The sequence below is a fragment of the Malassezia globosa genome (assembly GCF_000181695.2).
Source record: "Malassezia globosa CBS 7966 chromosome Unknown mgl_sf_10.1, whole genome shotgun sequence".
Lineage (NCBI taxonomy): Eukaryota > Fungi > Basidiomycota > Malasseziomycetes > Malasseziales > Malasseziaceae > Malassezia > Malassezia globosa.
The window spans coordinates 128,727-154,259 of NW_001849861.1; the positions used below are offsets into that span (position 1 = coordinate 128,727).

At 52.2% G+C, this 25,533-nt stretch overlaps 7 protein-coding genes across 7 annotated transcripts; 5 read left to right on the top strand and 2 right to left on the bottom strand.

The window, feature by feature from the left end:
- Positions 1–769: 769 nt before the first annotated feature.
- MGL_3623 (uncharacterized protein) lies at positions 770–4,747 on the top strand (the record flags this gene model as incomplete). Its single annotated transcript, XM_001729104.1, has 1 exon — positions 770–4,747. One exon carries the CDS (start codon positions 770–772, stop codon positions 4,745–4,747), a length of 3,978 nt encoding a protein of 1,325 aa, XP_001729156.1.
- Positions 4,748–5,376: 629 nt separating this feature from the next.
- MGL_3624 (uncharacterized protein) lies at positions 5,377–8,811 on the top strand (the record flags this gene model as incomplete). The annotated part of the gene is made up of 1 exon (XM_001729105.1): positions 5,377–8,811. The coding sequence occupies one exon, from the start codon at positions 5,377–5,379 to the stop codon at positions 8,809–8,811; it is 3,435 nt and encodes a 1,144-aa protein (XP_001729157.1).
- A 1,040-nt stretch (positions 8,812–9,851) lies between these two features.
- MGL_3625 (uncharacterized protein) lies at positions 9,852–11,369 on the top strand (the record flags this gene model as incomplete). The annotated part of the gene is made up of 1 exon (XM_001729106.1): positions 9,852–11,369. One exon carries the CDS (start codon positions 9,852–9,854, stop codon positions 11,367–11,369), a length of 1,518 nt encoding a protein of 505 aa, XP_001729158.1.
- Positions 11,370–11,570: 201 nt separating this feature from the next.
- MGL_3626 (uncharacterized protein) lies at positions 11,571–13,583 on the bottom strand (the record flags this gene model as incomplete). The annotated part of the gene is made up of 1 exon (XM_001729107.1): positions 11,571–13,583. One exon carries the CDS (start codon positions 13,581–13,583, stop codon positions 11,571–11,573), a length of 2,013 nt encoding a protein of 670 aa, XP_001729159.1.
- A 261-nt stretch (positions 13,584–13,844) lies between these two features.
- MGL_3627 (uncharacterized protein) lies at positions 13,845–14,324 on the top strand (the record flags this gene model as incomplete). Its single annotated transcript, XM_001729108.1, has 1 exon — positions 13,845–14,324. The coding sequence occupies one exon, from the start codon at positions 13,845–13,847 to the stop codon at positions 14,322–14,324; it is 480 nt and encodes a 159-aa protein (XP_001729160.1).
- Positions 14,325–14,508: 184 nt separating this feature from the next.
- Positions 14,509–21,144, bottom strand: MGL_3628 (uncharacterized protein; the record flags this gene model as incomplete). Its single annotated transcript, XM_001729109.1, has 1 exon — positions 14,509–21,144. One exon carries the CDS (start codon positions 21,142–21,144, stop codon positions 14,509–14,511), a length of 6,636 nt encoding a protein of 2,211 aa, XP_001729161.1.
- Positions 21,145–21,486: 342 nt separating this feature from the next.
- On the top strand, positions 21,487–25,488 carry MGL_3629 (uncharacterized protein; the record flags this gene model as incomplete). The annotated part of the gene is made up of 1 exon (XM_001729110.1): positions 21,487–25,488. One exon carries the CDS (start codon positions 21,487–21,489, stop codon positions 25,486–25,488), a length of 4,002 nt encoding a protein of 1,333 aa, XP_001729162.1.
- Between the last annotated feature and the right edge of the window lie 45 nt (positions 25,489–25,533).

The following is a 25,533-nucleotide window of genomic DNA, read 5'->3' on the forward strand; positions in this document are numbered from 1 at the left end:
AGCGAGAGTGTTAGAGAGCTGTGCTATCACACCGCATAGTTGGCAGCGACCATCCAGCGTCATACTATTGTGAATGGTTCCACATACATGACACGTCCATGCCACATGTCACCTGTCGCGCACAGACCAGTGTAATTTTTGGAATGCTCCTCAAAAACCCTGCATAGTGCTCCGACTGTCGAATGCATGGCAGGCGAATAAATGCAGAGCATTTGCGCGGGCTATGCTCATCAATGTAAGCTAGCCTGTGTGTTGTGATGACAAGCGTGCCTGCCGCTCGATCTGGCACTTTCATTTCGCCATCATACATGCCGACACCACCTTGCGTCATTAGGATTATTTCACCATGCACTAGATCCGACTCCTTTGGCACTCCATCGATGGTCCATGGCTCCCATGCTTCCATTGGCCATGCAAATCCGACAAAATGTATGTCGCACCGACTCTATTTGGTTTCTGAGTGCGAATGCGCGTCGAGTGGCCATTCCTTGTCGCGGCAGATGCTCCACAGAAGGTTTCGAAACCCCCTTGACTTGTCGGCCACACAAACCAGGTATGTGGAAGGAATTTGCATGTGGAGTCTGTTGGCCAGCACAAGTGATAGGTGATGGTGTGTTCGTTAATAGACTTTATGTCATCACCTCAAGCAACACGCGCCGCAGTTCGGAAGAAGCGCCAAGCCAAGATTGTCCGACTGGCTGTACTTACATTACTTTCTTCCTCCGCTTGACCGACTGAGACTGTTCTAGTTGGTGGCATTTCGCGCGCTATGGCAGAGCCAGAAAGTGAGCCCAACGCGACGTTTGAACTAGAGCTGTTTCTTCCGGGAAGGCCACTCTTGCCGAAAGATGTCAAGTCACTTGGCCTTCCTGAGACTCCGCCGTCTCTCAAGGTTGCTGTGACGCAGCACGAGACATTGAACGATCTACGCATCACATTAAACGACAGCCCAGAGGGCTACTGGCTCGGCGCTTTTCGCTTCCGACGTCCCGACTCACATACACGGAAGGGAGAGCTCGTCAATGAGTGGGAGGAGCTACAGGAGGTTTTCCGTCACGATGCTCCTCATGACAGGATCTTGCAAGTATCGCACGAACCTTACAATGAGACCGAGGTCCGTCTGCATATCCAGCGCCTGCGGGATCTACTTTCTGGGACTCAGTCCGACCCGGCAAGTGTGAGTGTCGACGCCGGTGCTACTGTGCATGATGCCATTGTGCACGCGAACGAATGGGCACATGATGCGCATATGCCGGCTCCTCCGAAGCCTTCCTGGCGCGGATGGCCACAAGACGGCACAGCACAGCTCCTTCCTGCTCTCGCCCGCTACCCACGTGTGCTCCCCAAGTGTGTGCGTGGCATGGCTTTAAGCGCTTGGAATCCACCCCCAAAGTCGTGGGCGCTCCGGGGCCATCTCTTGTACCTCAGCATCGACACATTAGAAGGTGATGTACTTCATATCACCGCCAGTGTGAATGGCTTCTTTTTGAATGCATCATCTTCGCAGAAGTTCCAGCCGCAGCCGCATCCGTCAAAAGCATTGCACTCGTCCTCACTTTTTGATCTGCTATGCGCTGCATCGCCGTTGTTCCTCCAAAACTTCGCACTTCTGTTCAACGACCCAGTATCTACTCGGGACTACTTCTCTGCGCTGCCTGTAATGAACTCTTTACCGGCGGCTCCATGGCTGGCTCGAGAACCGAAGCACGAATCAGACCCAATGCGCACACAGACTGCATTCTTGCTTACGGGCGCTATGTCTGCGGACACGCTCGATGGAAGTCGCGATTGGAACGAGGAGCTCCAATCGTCGAGGGAGCTTCCTCGTTCTTCCCTTGCCGAACGCCTCATGCGGGACCGGGTACTGAATCGCTTGTATGCCGAGTTTACGCTTGCCGCTGCCCGTGTTGTGCCGCGTGTCGCTGCTGGCGAAGTGGCTCCGATGAATCCCGCGGATGCTCCAGCTGCGCACATGTATCTCTACAACAATTTGTTCGTTACTCGTGGTACCGACAGCGTCGATATGTATCGATTCCTTGGCGGAGATGCTGCTGCTCATGTTGCAGTGGGCAAAGACTTGCAAGGTGTGCGAAGGCTGGGTAACTTGGACATAGAGGGCCTCAGCTTGCTCGGCACTGTTGTCATTGACTGGCTTGGTGAGCGCTGGGTTGTTCAGACGGTGCTCCCAGGCCTGTTCCGCCAAGTAGCGGCCGATGCAGCAGCATCGCAGTCTGACGGATCTACAGCGTCTCATGTCGCGTATGGTGGTGTGGAAGGCCCTGACACGATCCACACAGACCCTGCCTTCCACAAGGTCTTGAGTGTCGCAGGCAAGTCACTTCATGTGGCGGAGCACAAGATGCGCGATGCTCAGGGGATGGAACATGAGCTTTGTCTAAGTGTGGACTGCAAAGGTCTGCGCGGCACTGATGGTCGGATGTACTTGCTCGATGTGTCGCGCCACACGCCCATGGATGTCACTTGGCTTGATCACGACATGGAAGGCTCGGTACTTGAAGGCACTGACACTGCTTCATACCCTCACCGCCTTCCTCTGTTGCGCCCTGAGCTGATCGACGCTTATTGGGACATGCATCTCCATGAGTTTGCACGTGATAAGCTCGCGAGACAGCGGGCATCGAATGAAGCTTCGTCGCCATCCACAGCGACATCTTCCCAAGTTGACGTGTCAGACTTCTCCCTCAACTTCCACCCAGATGCGTTCGCCGAGTTCCGCACTGGCTCAGGTGACGACGCACGTGTGATCCAACCCGCTACGGACGAAAGTATTCCAAGCATCGCTGCGGTGCGAAAGGTATCCGAGTACTTGCGCAAAGAAGTCATTGTACGGCTGATTAGCGACGTAGCGGCTGGTCTTACTTCTGCTGTGGATGGCATTGCACTTACGAACCGCATGCATGCTCGCGGTATCAACATGCGCTACTTGGGCTACATTGCGAATCTCAGTCAGCCATCGCAGCGTGATCATTGGGACCAATCTGTCGTATCAAAGCTTGGTTCGGGTCATGAGGCACTTGTTCAGGCCTTCCGTCGCGTCGTCATACATGAAATGGTGGTCCGTTCCGCGAAGCATTGTCTGCGCACATACTTACGTGCCCTACCATTGATGGAAGCCGCTGCTTGTATCGCCCACTTTGCCAACTGTTTCCTGGGCACGGAACGCGAGCCGAGCCCCGTGCCAAAGATGCCGGAAGTTATCCCTGCCTCTACAGCGTCCAGGTCTGAATCTCACAAGCCATGGATGTCTCTCACACCTGCAAAGCTCGTTGAGGAGCTGCGCATCGATATTCGAAAACGTTTCCGGTTCGAACTTCCCATGTTCTTCCTCGAAACGGAGCTCCGGAAACCTCAGGCTCTTCGTGCACTGTGCCTAAAGATGGGCATCCAACTTGCTGTGCGTGATTATGAATTTGAGCCGGAGGCGAAGCACGCAGAGGGCCAAGCTGCTGCACCATCCTCCAACGCGACTAAAGAAAAAACAACTACCTCAAGTCGATCTGGCTTGTCGAAGAAGGGCAAGCGAGCGTTTCCTCCGCCGCCTTCAAAACCATTGCGCACAACGACCTTCGTGCCTGAGGATGTTGTTTGCGTATGCCCACTCGTTAAGACTTCAACTCCGAAGAGCTCGTTGTCAGAAGATGCGTTTGAGGCAGGACGTATTTCGTTTGTTCGTGGCGAGCGCGAAATTGGCACAGAGCTCATGCTTGAGAGTATTGGTTTCTACGAACAAGTGTATGGCCTCGTACACCCAGAAACGGGCAAGTGCTACTCAAAGTTTGCTTCGTTCTTACATCACTACGCGGCTGAATTTGCCATCAAGGCCGCGAGGAAGGCTTCAGCTGATTCAAATCAAGGATCGTCCTCGGATGGCGACAGGATTGGGACAAATGATGCAGGAAGTGCAGATGGAAGTAAAACAGAACACGATGACCAACTCCCAGAAGTTGTTAAGGAGGTATTTACACTCGAAAATGCTTTGCGTTTCCAGCGCCAGGCTGTCACTGTGTCGGAACGCACTCTTGGTCTCGATCACCCAGAAACCATGACACAATATATGAACTTAGCGATGATGGAGCAATCATCTGCTAACTTGGATGATGCCTTGCGTTACCAGGAGCGTGTAATGCAACTTTGGCAGCTCTTGTACGGTCGTGATCACCCTGATGTGGTCCATACGCTAAGCTCCATCGCACTCATGCTTCAGATGCGCCAGGACTACGAGCCGTCACTCCGGGCATACGAGGCATCGCATGATCTCGCTGTGCGTCTCTTTGGACCCAATAGCATCTACACTGGCAACATGGCACATGAACTTAGCCAGGCACTCATTCTTAGCGGCGATCTCAAAGCAGCTATCCAGGTCGAAAAAGAGGCTTGGCGAATCTTCCAAGAGCGTCTTGGATCCGAAGATCCACTCACAAAGGAAAGTCAGGCGCTTCTTTCTGGTCTTGCAGCTACAGCTGTTCGTGCAGCGAAGCAGCAGCATGCGCGCGAGCTTGTGCAGACTCGGATGCCCTCCTCTGCTCGCTCGACACGATCATCTGCGCATCACCATCACCATCGGCACTTGCATCAGCAACAGCAGAACTCGTCTTCATCCCCGCACCCTATTCCAGCATTAGCCAACAGGTCGATAGACGACCTTGTTGAATATATTCAGGGTACGCCAGGCACTGGTAGTAGCCGTGCTGCTAGGAAGCGCGCCGCTCGTGCGAAGCGATCATAACTTTGTTTCACAACGGGATGGATATTGTTACATAGTTCGCATGCGCTGTTGTTGCGAAGCAAAAAAAAAAAAAAATATATATAAAAGATATTATCACTGGTCATGCTTTTAGCATCTATACAAAGTTTTCTCTTTATTAGGCCCCAGACTGTTATTCTTGAGCGAAACTCATTGCGCGCATCCGACAATTGTGTGCCTTGCTACATCCGCTCGTATGCACTTGGGCGAAATTGAAACCATTCGCTGCGTTGGTGGACGGACATTTTTAATTAGATTGGTATGTGTCGTTTGTTCCCAATCACGTGTCGACTCCCTCATGCGGCAGCCAATTCAGCTCATGCGCTCTCGTTTGTCAGACCGTGAAGACTTGAGCTTCGCAGATACCCAGCCGCTATTTCTCACAGTTCGAGAGCTCGATGGGAAAAGTTGAGCATTCTCGAGGGCGACGAGTGCCTTCGCCGTTATGCTTTCTCCTAGATGCTGTGTCGAAAGTGTCGCAGCATCCAATCGAGGTCATTGTAATGGTGTTCGTCTTCGTGACGTTGGCATATTTTGCTCTTGTGCATGCCATTACGAATTCGACCTTGTTTTCTAGCTTAAGCGATGTCGCTTCCTTGTCCATCGTGTCAATGCGGGCCGGCCATTCAACGTTGCCCATTTTCGAAAAGTCCCCTGAAGATGGCTGGCATTCTTTGAAAGAGCACATGTCCGGGTCGCCTGATCGAATTCCCGACATGGGCTTCGCTGACTGGCTTGTCGTTATTGACGAGTCTAGCGAGACGTCGGATTTGCAAGCCCAGCGTCGGGACTACCTTCTTCCAGCAATTACCAAGGCCCTACAAGAAGAATCTCAAGGTCGTTGTGAATGGCCTGTGTCGCGGTTCACGGATACCAACCAAACGGTCGGCGACGTAGTCATATGTTTCGATCCTCAATCTTCCTACGATACCTCACACATGCGTCACTTGCTTGACACCAAAACGCTTCAGCGTGTGCTGGCACACGCAATGCAAACGATACCGCCCGATATGGACCCAACTCTTGTTTCCCGGTGGAAACGCGGCGATGTATGGCTTCAGCCTCTCACACCCACGAGTCATGGACCCGAAGCATTTATGAAAGAAAGCGTGTCATTGGAATGGCTCATTTCGCTAGTAGGCAGCGCTTTCTGGCGTGCTTGGATTGTGATCCACCAGGCGGATCCGATCGACTTTACTGTTCTCTTGGCTGCCTACATCATGATGCATGGTTCTTTCGTGCACCTTTACGTATCTATGAGCCATTTTCCTAAAAGGTTCTGGCTTGGCACATGCGTTCTGCTCTCATCCTCATTTGCATTCCTTCTTGCACTTGTTAGTGCAAATATGCTGTCGTTGCCCGTGGATCCTGTCATCCTTTCGGAAGGTCTGCCTTTCTTGGTCATTACCGTGGGCTTTGAAAAACCATATTTGCTAACGAAAGCATTTTTCTCACAGTCAGCTCCCGAGACCAAGACACATACAGACATGACACCACACTCCCGGGGCACGCCCGAGGACGATTTTGTTCGCGCCTTGACGCAGCGTGTTCAAGAAGAACAAGAGCTTGGTATTCTTGTAGCCACTCCGAAACCTGTGCCTGATGTGGCCGTGCGTGCAGTCTCTGATGCAGGTCCAGGTCTTTTCCGCGCGTATGGTATTGAGATGTCAATCCTACTCTTGGGTATTCTGAGCGGCATCCATGGCCTGCGTGAATTTTGCTGCTTAGCTATGTTGATCCTGTTTTTCGACTCTCTTCTGCTGTTCACCTTCTTTTTGGCCGTGCTGTGTGTCACGCTAGAGGTGAATCGAATTCGTCAGCCTCTCGTGACGCCCGAGGTGCAGCGTGAAAGTGACAAAGATACTCCCACGGAAGCTCCTGCTGAGCCTCAAGTTCGCGGTCCACCGAAACACAAGTCATCACACCTCTCTTTATACCAACGCGTCTTTGGCTCAATGGATCATCCCTTATCACGACTGAAGTTCATGCTTCTTTTTGCACTTGTTGCATTGCATTCCTTAAACATGCTTTCGACCCTGTCTCTACCAACCACCATCGCTCGACACCATACGGCTCGGCCACGTACGATGTATGAGGAAGTCGTTTCCTCATCCGACATGTTCCGTGCTTCAATGACCCATCCGGCTATGTCTGCCTTCTTCCATGTATATGATATGTTTTCTGCGGCGCATGCGGTGGCCTTTATGCCTCCAAGTGTGCTGATTCTTACAGACAGAGCTCACACGGTATCTGGATCGTTAGCGGCTGCAGCCATGAAGACTGCTACTCCGCGGTATACTGCGTTTGACAGCTTCATGCACACGTGGACATCCGTTGCCAGTGATCCTGTCATTGGAAAATGGCTTTCTTTGGCACTCTTGCTAAGTGTGTTTTTAAATACGTTCCTTCTAAAAGGTATTGCTATGCGCAATCCTGCTGTGATCGAGGGCAATGCTGTGCGCGTGACAGCGCAGGCTGCAGCTCGTCTGATCGGTGCACATCTTGAGGAAGACTGGTATAAGACACCCAAAACTCGCGAAGAACCTTCCTCGACACCTCGTGTGACGTTTGCACCACCGCCACCGTCTGTGCCGCCGCCAGCTTCCAGCGATCCGCCTCGTCCTTACAATGAGTTGCGGACTTTGTTTGATAAAGAAGGGCCTGGCGCCCTCAATAACGAGGAGATCGTGCTTCTGGTGCAGAAAGGCGTTATCGCACCCTATGCTCTCGAGAAAGTGCTCCAGGATTATCAACGAGCCGTCTTGATCCGTCGCGCTGTCCTGTCACGAGCATCTGAAACACATATGCTGGAGAACAGCCTACTGCCATTCAAAGACTACGACTATGCGTCAGTATTTGGTGCGTGCTGTGAGAATGTAGTGGGGTATATGCCACTGCCGCTGGGCATCGCTGGCCCACTCGTTATTGATGGATGCATGACACCCATTCCCATGGCAACAACTGAAGGTACATTGGTTGCGTCTACAAGCCGTGGGTGCAAGGTGTTGAATGCAAATGGCGGCGTCACAACGGTCCTGACGCAGGATGCTATGACCCGTGGTCCTGTGATTGAATTCCCCACACTCACGAGTGCAGCACGAGCGAAGCGCTGGATCGATTCTGGTCACGGTGCCGATGAAATCAAAGCCGCTTTCGACAGTACTTCACGATTCGCACGTCTCACGTCGCTGCACACTGTTCTCGCAGGTCGAACGCTCTATGTGCGCTTTGCCACATCAACAGGCGATGCAATGGGCATGAACATGATTTCAAAGGGTGTTGAGGCTGCACTAGGCATGATGAAGGACAAACATTTCCCTGAGATGGAATTGCTTTCTCTCTCTGGTAATTATTGCATTGACAAAAAGCCTGCCGCAATCAATTGGATCGAGGGTCGCGGAAAAAGTGTTGTTGCAGAAGCTGTGATCCGCGGAGACTCTGTCCGTTCCATTCTCAAGTGCACGGTCGAGGATCTAGTTCGTTTAAACACGAAAAAAAACCTGGTTGGAAGTGCCATGGCTGGCTCTATTGGTGGTTTTAATGCACATGCTGCCAATATTCTCACTGCCATGTACATTGCGACCGGCCAGGATCCTGCACAAAATGTGGAAAGCAGCAACTGCATGACACTCATGGAGGCTGTCAACGACGGAAAAGATCTTCTAGTCTCTGTCAGTATGCCGTCTGTCGAGGTCGGCACTGTGGGTGGTGGAACAGGTCTGGCCCCTCAGCGTTCTATGCTTGAGTTGTTGGGCGTGCAGGGTCCCAACAGGGATACTCCAGGTGCAAATGCGCAGCGTCTTGCAAGAATTATTGCCGCTGCTGTTATGGCTGGTGAACTTAGTTTAATGGGCGCTCTCTCTGCTGGTCATCTTATCAAAGCCCATATGGCGCATAATCGCAGCGCACCTCCTACCCCTGGTACCATGTCACCCATGCCCCGAGATCAGCAGTACAAGCCCACCATGACGCCTCTTATTGCAACACCTATCGCTGATGTTAGCCAGAGGAAAGGACTCACGCCTATGACAGGGTCTCCTCGTTGATTACTCACCCCTTTTTTAGCTCGCATCTAGACACCGACCCGCTCCATGACTTTCTATAATGCTGCAGGTAGCTGTTAGAATTCTCCAACAGCCGGCCTTCGACGGATCTTGCGACTATGGAGGTGTGTTCTCCTGCACATAGTATCCTCTCGGCCGCCGCCACCGCCGCCGCGGCCGTTACGCAATTTGACGACGTAACGCAACATTCAACACCTTTCTTATTCAGCCAGCGGCGCTGATGCAGTCATCGGAGCCGTCGCCTGAAGCTCAGGCTGATGCTTTACTACTTCACTATCTGTCGCCTGATTCAGATGCCATCGAGTCGTGTTGGTCGGAAGCTTTTGGTGCTGATGTCAGACAGCGTCGATGTCGCGCCAAAGATGGTCAGCTTCTCTTTGATCGATTGCTTGAAAGCGCTGGTGTCTCTCCCTCGCTATTTCCACCCGTTTCACCATCAGATGCTTTCGTTTTAATTGTTGAAATTCTTACATCAGCTTCACCAGACCATGAAAAATTTACGCTCCTGTATTATCTAGGCCTTGAACATGGTCATCGCCAAGTATCCGATGGTCGCGTTGCCTCATGTCATGATGCAGCTGCATTAGCTGATCACTTGCAGATTCCCTTTAGTACACGTATCAAGGCAGAAGCATATTGGGCTTTTGATCATGGGAAATTCAACGTACGTCCGCATGCCCCTCTGTCAACGTCACTAACTATAGTAGCGAACTGTACTTGGTGCTCGTTCTACTTCATTTGCATCCGTCATTGCAGAATCTTTGTCGGCATTTCCTGAACTTTTGCTTCAGTTTTATGAAGTTCGTGGTTCGCTACCGGCGCCTGATGGAACGTCGTGTGCAACGGGAATACAAGATTTATCATTGATTGCTGTCGCACTTGCGCGAGTAGAAGGCTTGGTCTCTGCTTGGCTTACATGTCGTGCTATCGTAAATGCACAGCCACAGGACTCCACTGTGATAGTACAGAAGCAGTTGTTTGGGACCCTATTGCGCTTGTGTTTTGCCCCTCCGGATGCAGACATGATACGTGAACTACTCAGTCTTCCTTTGTGTTCCTCGGAGGAGGCTTTTCTTGAGTCTTACACACTTGAGTCACTTGATCGTGCGCAAGGTGCTGTGGCATTGGATACGTTGTTGATCAAATTTGTGAACCAAGGACGTTACATCGATGCCATCCATCTTGATCGCCGCGCGACATACCATGAACGAACATTAACGTTTTCTGAGCAAGAACAAGATACTTATTCTCGTGCGAAGCAACGTCGTAGAGCACTTATGGACGGAGTTTGGGCCGTTGTTCCATCTATCCAGCGTAATGCCCTTCTTGTTCAGGATTCCGAGGACGATCACTCCCTTGGTCATGCCAAGGATCAATATCGCGAGGAAATGGATATGGACTGTATTTCTAAGCCGCTTGCCCGTTCTCATACCCCGCTCAGTGTGTCACTAGGCTCCAAAGACGTTCAAGGACTGCGCAAGTCCTCAGCAGATGTAAACCTGTTACGCGCTTCGATTCGTGTGCCAACGGCTTCGAGCTCTGAGCCGCGGGGTGCCTCTCCTGTACACAAAGTTACTGAGCGCGATTCTCAATGGCAAAGTAGCACTCCTTTCTCGGGATGGAAGCGTTCGGGACTCGCACAATCAATGTCAGTCTCACCGCAACCAACGTGGAATCTTCCCATCCCATCTTCGTCTCGAAGCCCTCGGCTGTCTAAACGCGAACTTGGCACTGGACCCATATCTGATGTTGAAGACATTCTCGAGCAGAGGTCCAGTTCGATACCATCTCACAATGTCATTCCAGCTGAAGATGAATCTATGGCTACAACAGGACAGGAAGTAGATGCGCAAAAGCCTACGGAAGAACAGGATTCTATTGAAGAGGTCCACGCAGAGGAACCAGTACGACGACGCGGAGGCCGGCGCCGTGCTGCACGACAGGCAACTGAGGCACTCCGAAAAGCTTTGCGTCCGGAGGAAGAATCAAGTGGACCCAGTATCCCTGGCGGTTTCCCGATGGAAGAGGATGCGACACCATTGGCACAGCCTACTCCTCGACGCAGTGCGCGGCGTTCGACGCGCCGTTCACGGAAGTCAACTACAGCGGCCGCGGAGACTGCTACACCAGAAAATATAAGTACGTCAATGTCCATGTATCCCGAGCTGCCTGGGTCCAAGTCATCCAATACTCCACGTCTTCCACGGTCTTCGACGACGTCAGAGACTACAGCGTATCCTCAGCATTCTCTTGCACGCTTAGAGGCAATCTCGGACGTGCGACCCATCGCCCGGCGCACACGTGCTCAGACAGCTGAACTTGAATCTCATGGTTCGCAAATAAACATGGATGTTGGCGACGTGTCCGAAGGAGCTGATATTGCAACATCGGTCCCTGCCACTCCGTCGCGTGCACGACGAGGTGGCTCCACACGTGAACGAACCTCGACACCGCAACGTGTGACGCGCTCGACACGTCGATTACGTGATGCAAGAACCGCCACACCCGGCGCATCGCACACATCCTCCACGCGCCATTGAACGTCCGTGCATTCACGCATTCATGTGGAGATAGCTTTGACAGTCGCAGTCTTCATGTGAGGTATTTTGTTTTGGATAAATTGAGCGTTTGATGATTTTTGCCTCATCAGCCAAAAATAAAGGGATCGAAAAATCTCGCACGTTGCATTAACGCACGGATTGGCTATGAAAGACAGGCGTAAGTCACAAAGATGGTGCAATCTACGGGTACACTCTCTTGATAAGGTCGTGGTACTTCTTTTCCACTTCCTTGCGCTGAACTTTCTGCGCAGCCGTAAGCGGAAGCTCTTCAGGAATGAGTAGGACACACTGCAGCAACTCCATAGCCGCAAAGTTTGACTGTTTGCCGAGAGAATTAAGATCGCGAAGAACCATCTGACTGACTTCTTTCTCGTGGCAGAGGTCTGAGAGCTGCTTGTCTGCAAGGCTGTCCTTGCCATTTTCTCGAAGGGCACTGCGAAGCGCATCCTCACGGGGGAAAACTACAGCCATAGGCTGCTTGGCGTCCGATGAAGCAACGACACAAATGTTACTGACAACGCCAGATGCTTTGTACGCGCTTTCGAGACGCTCAATAGCAATGTATTCACCACCAGACAACTTGACAAGGTTCTTCTTACGATCAATAATGCACAACGTGCCATCTGGGTTCCATTGACCCACATCACCGGTAAGGAGCCATCCATCAGGGGTAATGGATTCCTTGGTGATTTCAGGCCGCTTGTAGTAGCCCTGCGTCACAGAAGGTCCGCGAATGCAAATCTCTCCTTGTGGAGGGTTGCCATTTGCAAAGTAGCCGGCCTCGGCGACATCTATGAGCCTCACTTCGACGGAAGGCATAGGACACCCAACGCAACCATACTGGAAGAATTTTGGAGTTAGAAGGGCGCACATGGCTGAAGACTCAGTCATGCCATAGCCCTGAATGATCGTAACAAGTGCCGTGTTCAGGAATTGATGTGTCTCGCGCGAAATAGGAGCACCACCTGAGAGGGCATAGCGCAAACGACCTCCCGTCTGGGCGCGCACACTCTTGAACACAACACTGTCTGCGAGCTGCTTCAAACAAGGCACTTCTTTGTCCTTTGCCCACATACTCCAATTGAAGAGCTTCTGTTTGGTAGCACCGCTTTGCTGGACCTTGCTGAGGATACCTTTGCGAATCAGTTCCCAGACAGCGGGCACACCCACCATTAGGGTGGGGCGATAAGCCTGCAGGTCGCCTTCACAGTTACGCACACTGGCAGAAGTGAGCGTTTTTACACGTCCATAGCCGATTCCGATACCAAAGTACATCAAAAAGCATTCGACGACAAACTCCAAAATGTGTGCGAGTGGCAAGTAAGCCAATAAGGAGTCACCTACACCAATGTAGGGGTTCATCAATGTACAAATGGAAGCAATGGTGGCCACCAGATTCGCGTGTGTAAGAATGACACCCTTGGGCTTGCCAGTCGAACCCGATGTGTACATGATACAGGCCACATCCTTGCCGCTGACCTTTGCAGGCTCTGTCTTGGTCTGACGGCCCAGTTTCATGACTTCATCGAAGTGAATCAATGCGGCGTTCGATCGGCCTTGCAGCTTCTGTTGGATACTTTGCAAAATTTTCTCGTCAGCCTCGCCGTCATAGATGATCACGCGGAGCAAAGGCGTTGAGTCAACGACCTTCTCTACGACTGGTAGCTGCGCAGCATTTGTGAATAGACCCTGTACTTCAGGCTCTTCAAGCGACACATGCAAACCCTCTGGACCCAGCGTGTCATAAGCTGTGCAGAACGTAACTCCTTGACGGAAACAAGATTGCGCCACAACCTGCCAGTTTACGGCAGTTGAGGCAAAAATGTTGAAATGAGTTTTGAAGTCTAGATCCAGCTGAGCCATACCGCTAGCAAACTGGTCCACCATGGTAAAAAATTCTTCCAAAGTGATGTATTTGTATGGACTCAGTTCAAAGTACGTCCATTTCTTCGTCTCCTGTACCTCTTCATCACCGATTTTCTTGGACACCACCTTTTCCTCGGTATGTTCGCGGATCACGTCACGCCAGGCAATATTTTTTTTCGAGCCATAGCGTTTCCGCGCCGCCTGCATCAACTCGGCCATCGTATTTACGTTGGCTTCGGGTCGCTCGAGCAGCTTATCAGGCGATTCGCTTGAGCGACGGACATCACCGTTGTGTCCCTCGCCCTTGCTGACGCTTACACTGGCCATGTCTGACTTCCTAAACATCTTTCGAGTGTTGGAACGGAAGGCCGATTAGAAGGGAAAGAAGGCTTTGGTCGAGGCCAGCTATGTATGCGAATTATGTGCGTCGCCCCGAGTAGTTCACATGCCCCAAGCCCACAACATTTTCGGATTCGGTACCCAACAACATGGATCGCCCGTGCGTAGTCACGTGAATCTATAAGGCTTTCGCGCCTCGTGTCGTCTGTGCCCAGCAAATGCGAATGAACTGTCTGTGCGCACTCGATCATGCCGAAAGCAATTGTATTTTTGGCTCAAGGAGCGGAAGAAATGGAATTTTCCATCACGTACGACGTGCTCGTCCGCGGTGGTGTGGATGTCACATCTGTATATGTTCCAGGTGCGGATGAACCTCTGTCGCCAGCCGATGGGCTTGTTGTGGCGTCTCGTGGTGTCAAGCTTGGTGTTGACACGACGCTCGAAGCGTTGACGAAGAGCGGCCATGCTGGCGACTACGATGCATACATCATTCCAGGAGGCGCAGGCGGCGCGAATACACTTTCCAAGGACCCTACAGTGCTTCAGATTTTACGTGATTCCCATGCTAATGGCAAAATCGTTGGAATGATCTGCGCCGGCTCTCTGGCTGCTTTAGAGGCACGTGTTGGGCTTGGCGGTCCTATTACGAGCCACCCATCTGTGAAAGACAAACTTGCTTCTTGTACGTATGCGCATGGTCTAGATGGATCTTCTAATTTGCTTCTTTAGCGTATCAATATCAGGAGTTACCCGTCGCTGTCTCTAACAACCTCGTCACAAGCCGTGGCCCCGGTACCACATTCCTCTTTGCATTAACTCTTGTCGAAAAGCTTATGGGAATAGACAAGCGGCAGGAAATTACTGGTCCTATGATGCTTACTCCAGAGCACTTGTGAATAGCGAAACTATCTGTTCAACGCGCATCAGGCATAGTCACGTCACCATCACCGCCATCATTCACACCTTCTGCTTCTTCATCGTCATCATCCGCGTCCTCGTCATCTTCGCCCCGCACAACGTGCAGCGCGGGCACGTCAAGCTCGCGATCGGCCCCAATGTAGCTGTCACACATCAGGTATAGCTTCAGTCTGTCATGCGTGCCTGGAGGCAACATGAATTCCATTCGCACTTGTAGCGTTTTTGCGATCACTACGCGTTTGATGCTCAGCAAGTTCCGCGTTCCAGGATCCCCAACCACGAGCCACCAGGCCGTCATCTTCGGTGAAGGATAGAATGGTGCAATCGCAGTGGGATCAGCCACTTCATCGTCCTCCTCATCCTCGTCCACATCTCGCTCTAGAGTCGCTTGCAGGACGATTGGCGTCGCGCTGTCGAGTGCCTGTTTGTCGAGGATATCGAAGTGGATCTCAACGTATGGGAAATCATTCGTCAGCGACGCCACATCCGCAAGTTGGCGCTTGTTGAGCTGAAGAAGATCATCCCGCTCTGCTTGGCTCATGTCTGGCAGAGCATCGGCGAGAGCATACACATCATCGATTCCTCGCGCCTGACACCGCTCAATGGTGGCCTGTGTGAAATGAGGTACTTGCCTCAAAGGCGAGTCGCGGTCCCAAACTGCCTGCACGCACATATGGCTCAGTTCCATTGCAACGATGGCATTCAGGAAGGCGCCGGAACTCATCACATCAACGCAAGCATTAAGCAGCGTCAGGACGCGCAGAAGAATATCACGCTGATCTTGAGCGAGATCGGCCGGCAATGTTAATCTCGAAAAGTGTGCCTGCAGAAGAATAAAGGTCTTGTGATGGGGACTCTCGAACTGAATCTTGTCGAGCTTGAGCGGCACGCGGTCGTATATTCTGCGAAGCAACACGTCTTCATGGTGCCGAATGGGCACTGTCTCAAACTCGGAGGCGGATGCGACAATCTCGAGCAGGCCACGGAGCTTCGTCGTGCCTGTGAGCGAGAGGTGGAAGACATCGATTGTGGCGTAACTGACATTGTAAAAGCTGGCAATCATACCCAAGTTGAGCGGACTCACATCCATATCATCTTCGATAGCAATGCATTTACTCTGCTCAAGCTCACCCAGCGTGTTTTCGACAAGCTCCGATAAGAAGTCCCCAATGTGTTGTATATCACGGCCCTGACAACCGTACGCTTGTGGGTTCTTCGGTAGACGCCGGTACATGAGTGTCCACGTCAGGATGTCCACAGCTCCTTGTTTGTCTTGCACAGTTCGTGCAACGATCTCGGCATTCAAAAAGTCTTGGGTATATGTGCCAAGACGGCTTTCGACCGGCAGGCCTTCGGCCAGAAACTTCTTGAAGTAGTTCTTACGGTTTGCCTGGCACAGCAGCATGCATCGACTGCGACCCTGCTCGTCTGGTAGTACGCACTTGCCGACCATCTCGAGCATGTCTGTCAGAGCATAGTCCACATAGCGGTGCTCACGACCCTCGTAAGTCTGCAACGACAATAACAACACAAGGTGCGCTTGAACAGGCAGACTCCATACTGTGTCCTTACTCGCGACCATGACCTGGATGGCTCCTGCATTGAATAAGCGTTCGACAATCCGACGATCGCCTTTGCTCAGCCCTTCGTGGTAAAATGCTATGCCGTACGCTAGACATTCCGCCAGTTCTGTGTCCTCCACACGATCTAAATGTGGCTGCAAGTCTTCTCGCTCCATGTTCAAGAAACAGCATTCTGTCTGCCCAGTTTCATCACCACCATCACCACTATGCTGGCTGTCTGCCAATGCGTAGGCTAGAATGTCGTGCACGGTGAGCTTTGTCTGTTTCCGCGTCGGGACAAACACCAGCGTTGGCTGGTTCGGCGCATATTCGACAATGGCCAGGTAAGCTGGTTTGGCCATTGCGATCATGAGCGACGGGAAGTGCGGAACGTTGAATGGTTGGATGTGCACTTCCATCGGCACAGGTCTAGCGGTTGGTGCAAATGACAAAGTGTGCGTAGCACCAAGCCACTCACCTACATCCGAAGCATTTGAGATTGGTGCACTGAGGCCGACGAAGCGTGTGGATCGCTCTGTTTGAGCGGCCACGAAACGTGCGCGAGACCCGACCACTTCGTACGTTGGTCCCACGTACGTGTCGGTAAGTATGTGCAAGTCGTCCAGAATGTAGAGTGCAACATTCTGGACATGCTTGCGCTGACGCCATCGACGCGATAAGACGTCCCACTGCTCGGGAGTAGCAACTACGAGGTCTGCGAGTTCTAGCAGACGTAAATTTGTGCTTGTTTCACTGGCAAGTGACACGATCTCTTTCGATGGGAAGCGAGACTTCCATGCAGCCACGCGTGGCGCCACCATACTCACGTATGGAACAATGCATACGGCTCGCGCGTTCTTACCACTTTTCTCTCCATTCCATAGTCGCCAAAGAGCCAGCTCCGCGCACACGGTCTTGCCAGCACCGACAGGCGCAGCGATGAGGACATTGTCATCCGTTTCATACAACGCATGGAAAGCTTGCGTCTGAATACGATTCAAATGCTCGAACGCATAGTGTGTCGCTGCATTGCCTAGCACGGACACGGGCTGTGGCTGCAGATCAAGCAAAGGCGTGGGCGGCGCGAACTTATCGGGCAAGATGAGATGCTTGAACGAGATCGGAAGACGTACTTCGCTGTGGAGCCAACGGTCGCTTAATAGCGAAATATAGTAGTTGGGCGGAAGCGGGTCCGTCAGCTCCACGGTGAATGATACTGTGTGTTCATCGTTTGCATATCGACGCAGCAGCACAAACTGGTCGTAAAAGAGAATTGTGTCACCGTCCACATCTTCAACCAGAAGCCAAAAACTCTGTGCACCGCCATGCACACGATCGTCCCACTCAAAGTCAGGCGTTATCGTGAGATGCACTTGTAGCAAGGAACGTGTGACGGGTTGGAAGTACGCTTGCAGGTCCAGGAACGGGAACTGAAATACCAGGCGATGCAGCAAACGGCCAGCACGAGGAATGCCAATCAGCTCCCCCATCTCATTTGGCTCTAGATCACGCAAACGCGCCCATGGAAACTCCTTGCGCTCAAGACGGCGGATCAAGTCTGGCGCCACGCCTGGGAACTGACGCAGGGGCGTCATGGATCCCCACTGCCGCCGCTCAGTCATCCGTGCGAGATCCAACGCATATCGCGTCGTTCGTGCGTATCCACGAATCACACAGATCTCGACTAGAGCGCGCAGGATACGCGATGCAGACTGCGTCACATACACCATGTCGGCAGCCAGCGCATAGCCTTCAAGAGACAGCTGCGAGATCCACGTCTGCAAAAGAACATTGATTTTGGCACTGGGTTCATCGATGCCCTCTTTCACAGGAATTGGCACCCGTTCCCGCAACTTGCCGATTTCCAACTTCTCGTCCTGTCGCACAATCTGGTGCTTGAACTCGTCACTGTAGCTAAAGACGCGCAACAGCTCGATCGTACTAGACGTGCTGTGCAGGTGTTTGTGGTACGTGCCCATGGACGTATGTGTTAGATAGTAGTGCGCTGCAATGCGCGCGAGCTCATTTGATGTAAACAAGCCAGTCTTTCTGTCGTAGCGTAAAAGTCCCGCTTTCTCAAGGAGCACTGCTGCACTGTGTACAATATCCGCCCGCTTCTGTTCAAGGAACGGGTCGTCTTCGATATAGTCAGGCGTCACGCAATACAGTGCAGGCGAGCGAAGCATACGCACATACAGATACGTATACCCAAGCCAAGTGACGGCCTCATCGCGGTTCCGGATCGTCCCAAGAACAATCTCCGCATTCAAATTGTCCGCCAGGCGCGACACGAACTGGCTCTCAATCGGAAGCTGTTGGTTTAGCAATGACAAATAGTATTGTAGCTCGTTGTGCTGGGTGATGATAATGCCTTCACCAATAGTGTCGAACTGAGGCCGACCCGCGCGGCCGAGCATCTGAAGCATATCTTGGGGCGAAAGTTCGCACCAGCGGCTTTTCTCTGGGTTGTAGATCTGCGTCCCTTTGATGATAACAGTGTGTGCAGGCAAATTTACACCCCATGCAAGAGTCGCCGTGCTTACAAGCACCTGAATATGTTTGCCAGCAAACAGATCTTCAACAAGCTCGCGGTCAGCCCGCGTCATACCAGCATGATGAATTCCAAATCCATACTGCAGACACTCGCGAAGATTCGCGTCCTTCGCCTCCTCAGCTGCTTCTCGCAGAACATCTCGGCTCGCACCTGTAGATGGCAGAAACACATCGAGTGTCTCACGAGCCTCAGCCGTGTCACGAAGAAATTTGGCTGTCTTGGCCGTTTCCTTGCGAGAATGCGTAAAGATAAGAATTTGATTCTTGCCCGCGTGCTCCATGACCTTGTCATACGTGACTTCATTCATAAGCTGCAGCCGCTTTATAGCCTTTGTTTCTGTGAGGCCGATGAACTCTTGCCGCAATGGGCATGGTCGCATATTCGACTCAAAGTACAGCAAGCCACTAGCTGGATTGACGCGTAAGAACGCTGCAACGTCTTGGTAGTTTGGCAGCGTCGCACTGAGACCGATGATTCGCACCGGATCATTCAGCTGCTCCATCCGTCGAATCGTGCGAGCAACAATAGCTTCTAGAACTGGCCCACGGTCGTCGTGCAGCAGATGAATTTCATCCACAATCAAGAGACGCACGAGATTGGTGTACGATGTGTCGGAACTCTTGCGGCTAATGACATCCCATTTCTCTGGTGTCGTCACGATAACGTGCGTTTCAGCAATCTGAGCCTTGGTCAGCTGGCTATCGCCTGTGAGCTCATTGACAACAACGCCATACGGCTCCAAACGCGAGCGGAATTGATTCGCTTGCTCAGCAACAAGCGCTTTCATCGGTGCCACATACACAATCTTGCACGCGGTCAAGTCCATGGTCCCGGACTCTTCGTCGCGCCATTTACTAAGCTCTCGCAGAATTGTTAGCATAGCCACATTTGTTTTGCCCGCACCTGTGGGCGCACAGAGGAGCATAGGTTCATCGTTGCCAAACGCCACCGGATAACATTTCGATTGTACTGGATTTAATGAGGTGGCTCCGGCAAAAGCGGCATGTGTCCAGCTCGGCAGCTGACGGATCGGGACAAGCTCGTCGGACGAAATGGTGCGTTTCTCAGGCGCCGGCACATGAATCTCATCGTAGCCCTTTTTACTTCGTTTGAAGCTTCCCGCCGGAAGACGAACTTTAGGGTTGGAGTTCAAATGGCCGCCCTCACTAAATGCCATGGCATCCAAATCAAGCATGGTGCGCGGGGCTACTGTTGAGCCGGGCGCTAGCGTCGCGCGCGACGTGAGTCGGTATGCCTCGCGCTTAGCTTCCTCGAGGTTGTCTGCACCAGAGGTGCTTTTGCCTGCATCGCCAGCGAGGCGTTTGAGGATCCAGCCTGCACTCTTCTCTCGCATAGCAACTTCAACATCAACCCGCTCGTCTTCGTTCGAGCGCGCTAGACGCGTACACCAGTACACGATATCGCGGTTTTTTGTCAATGTCTGTACGATATCGAAATGCTCATAGTCAAACAGCGCCATGAGGTTGTTCTCACAGTCGCGAATGTCCGAATCGGCTCCCAAAATATCGAGTGCTGCATCAGCCTTCTCACTTATTTCCATAGGATCAGAATAATGCGTGCTCATTAGGCGTTGGAGCCAGTATGCGTCAACGTCATGGACAGATAGATCGGACGAGGTATTGCCTGCTCGCTCACCCAGCAAGAGCTCTTCCCCAGTTGTTCCGGTGCGGTCCAAATGGGGATCATTGTCGTCGTCGCCTGCATCCTCTTGAACACCTAATGAAGCCTCTTTCTCTTCGGCCTCATCCTCCTCATCGTCCGACTGTTCACGAATCACGTAAGTTTCCTCGTCTGGGTTGCTCTCTTCCTCTTCATTGTCGAAGAGCACTGCAACACCAGCCTCTTCATCAACGGGTGCACTGGTTTCTGTGGGATCGCCGGTATCCTCTTCGTAATCCGTGAGGCGTTTGCTCAAATTCAAGTACTGCCCGAACGTCTCATCTGTAATAGGGCCAAGAAAGCTTTCCATTTCGCGCTTCTTGTCAAGGTCACGCATATCACTATCCTTCAGAAACTCAAGCGCAGTATCTGTCGCAGAGCGAATGACTTCACTGGTTTGGTCACCCAGCGCGCTTTGGACCATACTCAGAATCAGCTCATACACAGAGCGAGTCTCGTCTGTGCGCGGCATGTACCGGAGCCCATCCAGCTCCGCGCTGGCTTGGAGCACATTGGTATATTGGCCGGCACCTGCTACCCCAACTCTTTTTTTCGTGATGCCATGCTCGTCGTGCTCCGCAGCCTTGCGTTTCTTTTCGATATCTGGAACGTGTGACTTTACTACACGTGAGCCCATCGACTTGGGGTCAATGCGACCCACAAGCGATTCTGCCTCTCCAGTTGGCTCATTTTCTCCTTGTCTTCGTCCTGCACTCAGTACGAGCGACGACAGCGCCGAGTACTGATAGCCAGACAGGTCTCGCTGAGACTTCGGCGGCATGTCGACGACGGCAGTCAAATGACGTCGTCTGCGGTGGCTGCCTCCACGGCGCATCCGTTTCGTATCACGTGATACCAGGCCTTGGGTGGCGAACTAAGAAAGGCTAGCAGAAAAAGAAGGGCGGGGGCGTTAGTAGCGGCTAAATGACGTGAGGAAGCCTCGACTGGGATTCAAGCGCCGCCACAGGGTCACATACGAGTCAGCTGGCACTTGTGTGTCCTCTTCCTCCACGATTTCTCGTGCGTGATGGCACGGCAGAGCTTGGGCGTAATCGCATAAAAAGATTAAAGGCATATTGCGAGACGGTTGAGCCACTCGATCTTACATCGACCCAGAGTTAGTCCGACTGAACGCCCAAACACTGTGCTCCCAACGCTTTGCCAGTCACTGCATTCGATGATCACAGCGCCGGAGTCGCAGGTGCAAGACGAGTCTCTACATGGTGCACCAAGTACATTCGTACAGGGGCAGGATGTAGAAGGTAAATCATTCCCAACTCTCCCTGTCGCGCCCGTCATGGGTTCATTTGTGCGCTCAGAGGAAGGGTTTGTTGCACCTTCAACTACCGCGGGGCGTGCAGAGATGAATTCTAATACGAATCTTGAATACCACAATCATGAGGAAGGAGAAAATACTCATGACCAGGGAACTGACGAAGAAGCAGGGGTCATCCGGTGCATATGCCTGTGTGACGATGACGACGGGTTCACTATTCAGTGTGACCGATGTCTTGTATGGCAGCACTGCGCTTGCCTAGGCATGTCACATTCCAGTGTACCTGACGAGTATCTTTGTGAAAAATGTGACCCTCGACCTGTCAATGTTGATTACGCTCGGGCTGTGCAGCGTCGTCGTTTGCAGCAAGAAGCGCAGAAATCATTCAAAGCTCGCGACTTTGACATTTCTTCCACTTTTGCTACCAATGCCGCCGCAGCAGGCATGATGGAATCAGCAGCGAATGCTGCCACAGAATCCTCACTTCATGGAACAAAAACATCTGCGCCCCGTCGCAAGTCCCAGCATAGCCGGTCGCCGACAACACGCCCAATCCCAGATCGAGATGTGCCTGATGACATGGATCTCAATACGCCTCATGTCACACGTTCGAGGCCTCGAAATAAACGTTCACGAAGTGGCTCGAGAAAGTCTCTTCCCACGCCGTCGCGCCATAAAGGCAGTGATGATGAAAATGCACACACGAAACTCGAGTCTTGGCAGGTGGAATTTTCTCCCACGGATGTCAACCAAGTCCGAGAATCGACGACCATGCGCTTGTTGGCGCAATTCATGCTCGACTGGCACCGAGGAACTCCGTTGACGGCTGCCCAGGACGACGAGGGCTTCTTTATTGCGCCTCTTCGGTTCATGCAAGACTCGCAAGAAGAGGCATCGTCATTGGACGATTCAAGTCCAGACTTATGTTCCCCTAATGGCTTGGCTGCCGTAGGGAATGAATTGGTGCCAGTTGCTGTACACTGCTCTTCGCTAAGTGAGGCAGGCGTGAGTTTATCCGTCCGCTCCATATCGGATCACACAACGAACAACTTTTTTAACAATATCATGCACGTTCAACCAAGGTCCTCTGAACCTCAGAAGATATGGTCTGCGTCCAAAATGTTTTGTCGGCCCAGTATGCATGGCCTTTTTGCCGACACATCTATTCCTCCAGGCGCATTTATCATGGAGTATCGTGGCGAACTGTATGGGGCAGATACATATCGAGCTAATCGGATTAATCAGTACGACAAGATCGGAACCACGAAACCGCACGTTCAAATGCTTCCACACCCTTTAAACATGGTTATTGATGCACGCATGTATGGAAACATTGCGCGCTTTGCTCGGTCAAGTTGTCATCCAAACGCAGTACTGCGTCCCATTTTTCAGTACAGTGGTGAAAGCGACATGCCGAAACTTGCTTTTGGCTTGTTTGCGATTGCACCGATTCCTAAGTCCCACGAGGTTACGCTAGGCTGGAACTGGGACGATAATCATATTGTGCACGTCCTGCCAGCTCTCGTGCGACACTCGTCGCAGTCTGCAGACGATGTATCACACTTGAAAGGATATTCAGTGAGCACCAACATAGCAGCTGAGCGCGGTGAGTTTCCCTACGTGTCTTCGATTCTTGCGAACAAATGCAATGCGGTTGTTTCTATCCTGTTAAGCTATGCGACATGTGCGTGTCTTGGGCCTTCGCTGGGCGGTTCCAACACGAATGCTTATCTTGTGCGACGCCAAAACTGTGCTGTGACACAAATGCTCCGATTGAGTCAAGGCATGCCTTTGTTGTATACGACACAGTCGCCGCGGATCCCGGCAAAGGCGAAACCCATTATACTCAATCCGCTAGTTGGTGTCTTTCGCCAATGGTTGCCTCCTGTGTGTATGGATGAGGACTCCCAGTTGTGCACGAAGATCGCGCAAAATAGCTGCTATGTTCAGCGAGTCTCTGCGATGCCGCATCAATCTAATCCAAGTGTGGCGCCAAAGTCTCATGCCCCTCCTCATCGCGATGAAATTGAAGATAAAATGAGCGTTGATGATGACGATGTGACAAGCGACGCAGGCAGCGAAGGACAAGTGTCCTTGGCTTCGACAGATATCGTTACTGAAGAAATGCCGTTTGAGAGTGATCCAGAAGATCCATTAGTTTCAAAGGCCTTGACATGTATGGTCGAAGAGGCAAAGGCCTTACTACCGCTGAAGAAACGTGGTAATCATCATCGCTTTGGTAGTATTTCATTTCAAGCACATGAACACAAGTCATTGGCGCATACAGGTATGCATCGTCATGTATTGCCTCAGAATTCGCCCACGAAAGTAGCAGCTCATTCCGCCAAGGAATCCACTTCCAATGAAGTAAAACCGAAGCATTCTCGAGGTGAATCCAGCGGCCACAAGGACGACATGACCTTTTTCGATCGCAATAGGCCAGATGTCTTATTGCCAACCCATCATATTCATCACGACCCGTCCCAGGTCTGTATGCTTCAAGACAATGAAGATCATATTCAGAGTCATCAGCAGCCAAGTCCCAAGGCTGAAGATCAAGCACCAACAATTACAATACCCTCTTCATGGGAACATTCGGCCATACGAACACCATCCGGACTACCACCGCAATCTCCACTGCCGCCTTTGCAGCCACCCCCGCGTCGAAATGGCACAGCGGCTCTTGAGTCTGGACACACTGCCCAACAAACTTCATCACATCTATCAGACTCACGCATGTCATCCGACGCGCCGTCGTCCTCGTCAATGGTGTCTTCAGGTGAGCTTCCATTCGCATCATCGTCGAATGAGGCAGTTCAAGACGCGTCCAATGATGCAACGATGCCAACGCCCCCAGCGCCACCTAAACGTTTGTCTTTGGCCGAGTACAAAAAACGTCTCTCATCTCGGCGTAAGTCAGAGAATCAGTCGCAGGGCGAGACGGCAGATCCAGTGGCGTCTGTGACCATGCCTCCTTCGTCGAACCCTTCATCATCAATCGAAAGTAGAGGGTCCACTTCTCACAAGAGCTCTTTACAATCTCCGCCAATCAGTTTCAGTTCTACTGCAGACAGCCCGGCTGCCACCAGAGAGGCTGGAGAAGTCTCTCATGTCCCTGAAGCTACCCCGGTTGCAGCACCTAGCTCCTCGCAGGTCTTCCTGTCTTCATCTTCGCAAAGCGACAGGCATGCTTCAGTCCCTAACCATCAATCATCATGGACTCGTTCACTTCAACAGCTGGGAAAAGACGCTTCACACTCGGAACAGCATCATGCTTCTTTGGGCGAGCCTGGCGCGGCAGCCATGAGACATGAACCATCATCCGTGCGTGCTAAGTCTGATATGTCTCACGACTCTTTGTCTGTTACGCATCCGCAGCAGTTCACTACGTCTCCTCTTCTGCCTGCGTCACCTCCTTCAAGTGGCTCGGTGTCAGTCAGAATGTCTGAATCTATACACGGCCCTGCATGTGCACCGGGATCACCACCTCTTCCTGCAGCCACACGACCTTCAGCTCAAGGAGCTATGTCATTTTCGAAGTACCTGGCACGGCCAACAAGCAACTCGAATGCACTTTCACCGCCGGCTCCGTCATTTTCCCCGCACCTGTCTTTGGCGCCTCCTCCATCTCAGTCGCTACACAGAGTCTCTACGGGTCCAATGCGCCTGTCACCGCCACCACCGCCAGGCCCGCCGCCGCCTATGCCGGCCAAGCTTCGTGCGGCTCAGAATCGCGTTGACGTGCGAAGCAAACAGGTTCATTCGCTCCAGGTGACTAATCGGTCGCCTGGACCACCCCAGCTTAAGGCACCGACTGGTTCATTAACGCCCCATGGGTCGCTAGCATCACAGCGCGGCCGTAGCACCACGCATGGACGGAGCAGCTGGCGCCCTGCTCAATAATGAATGCGTGGTTTTTTTTTTTTTTTTTTCTAGTATACAGCGTGT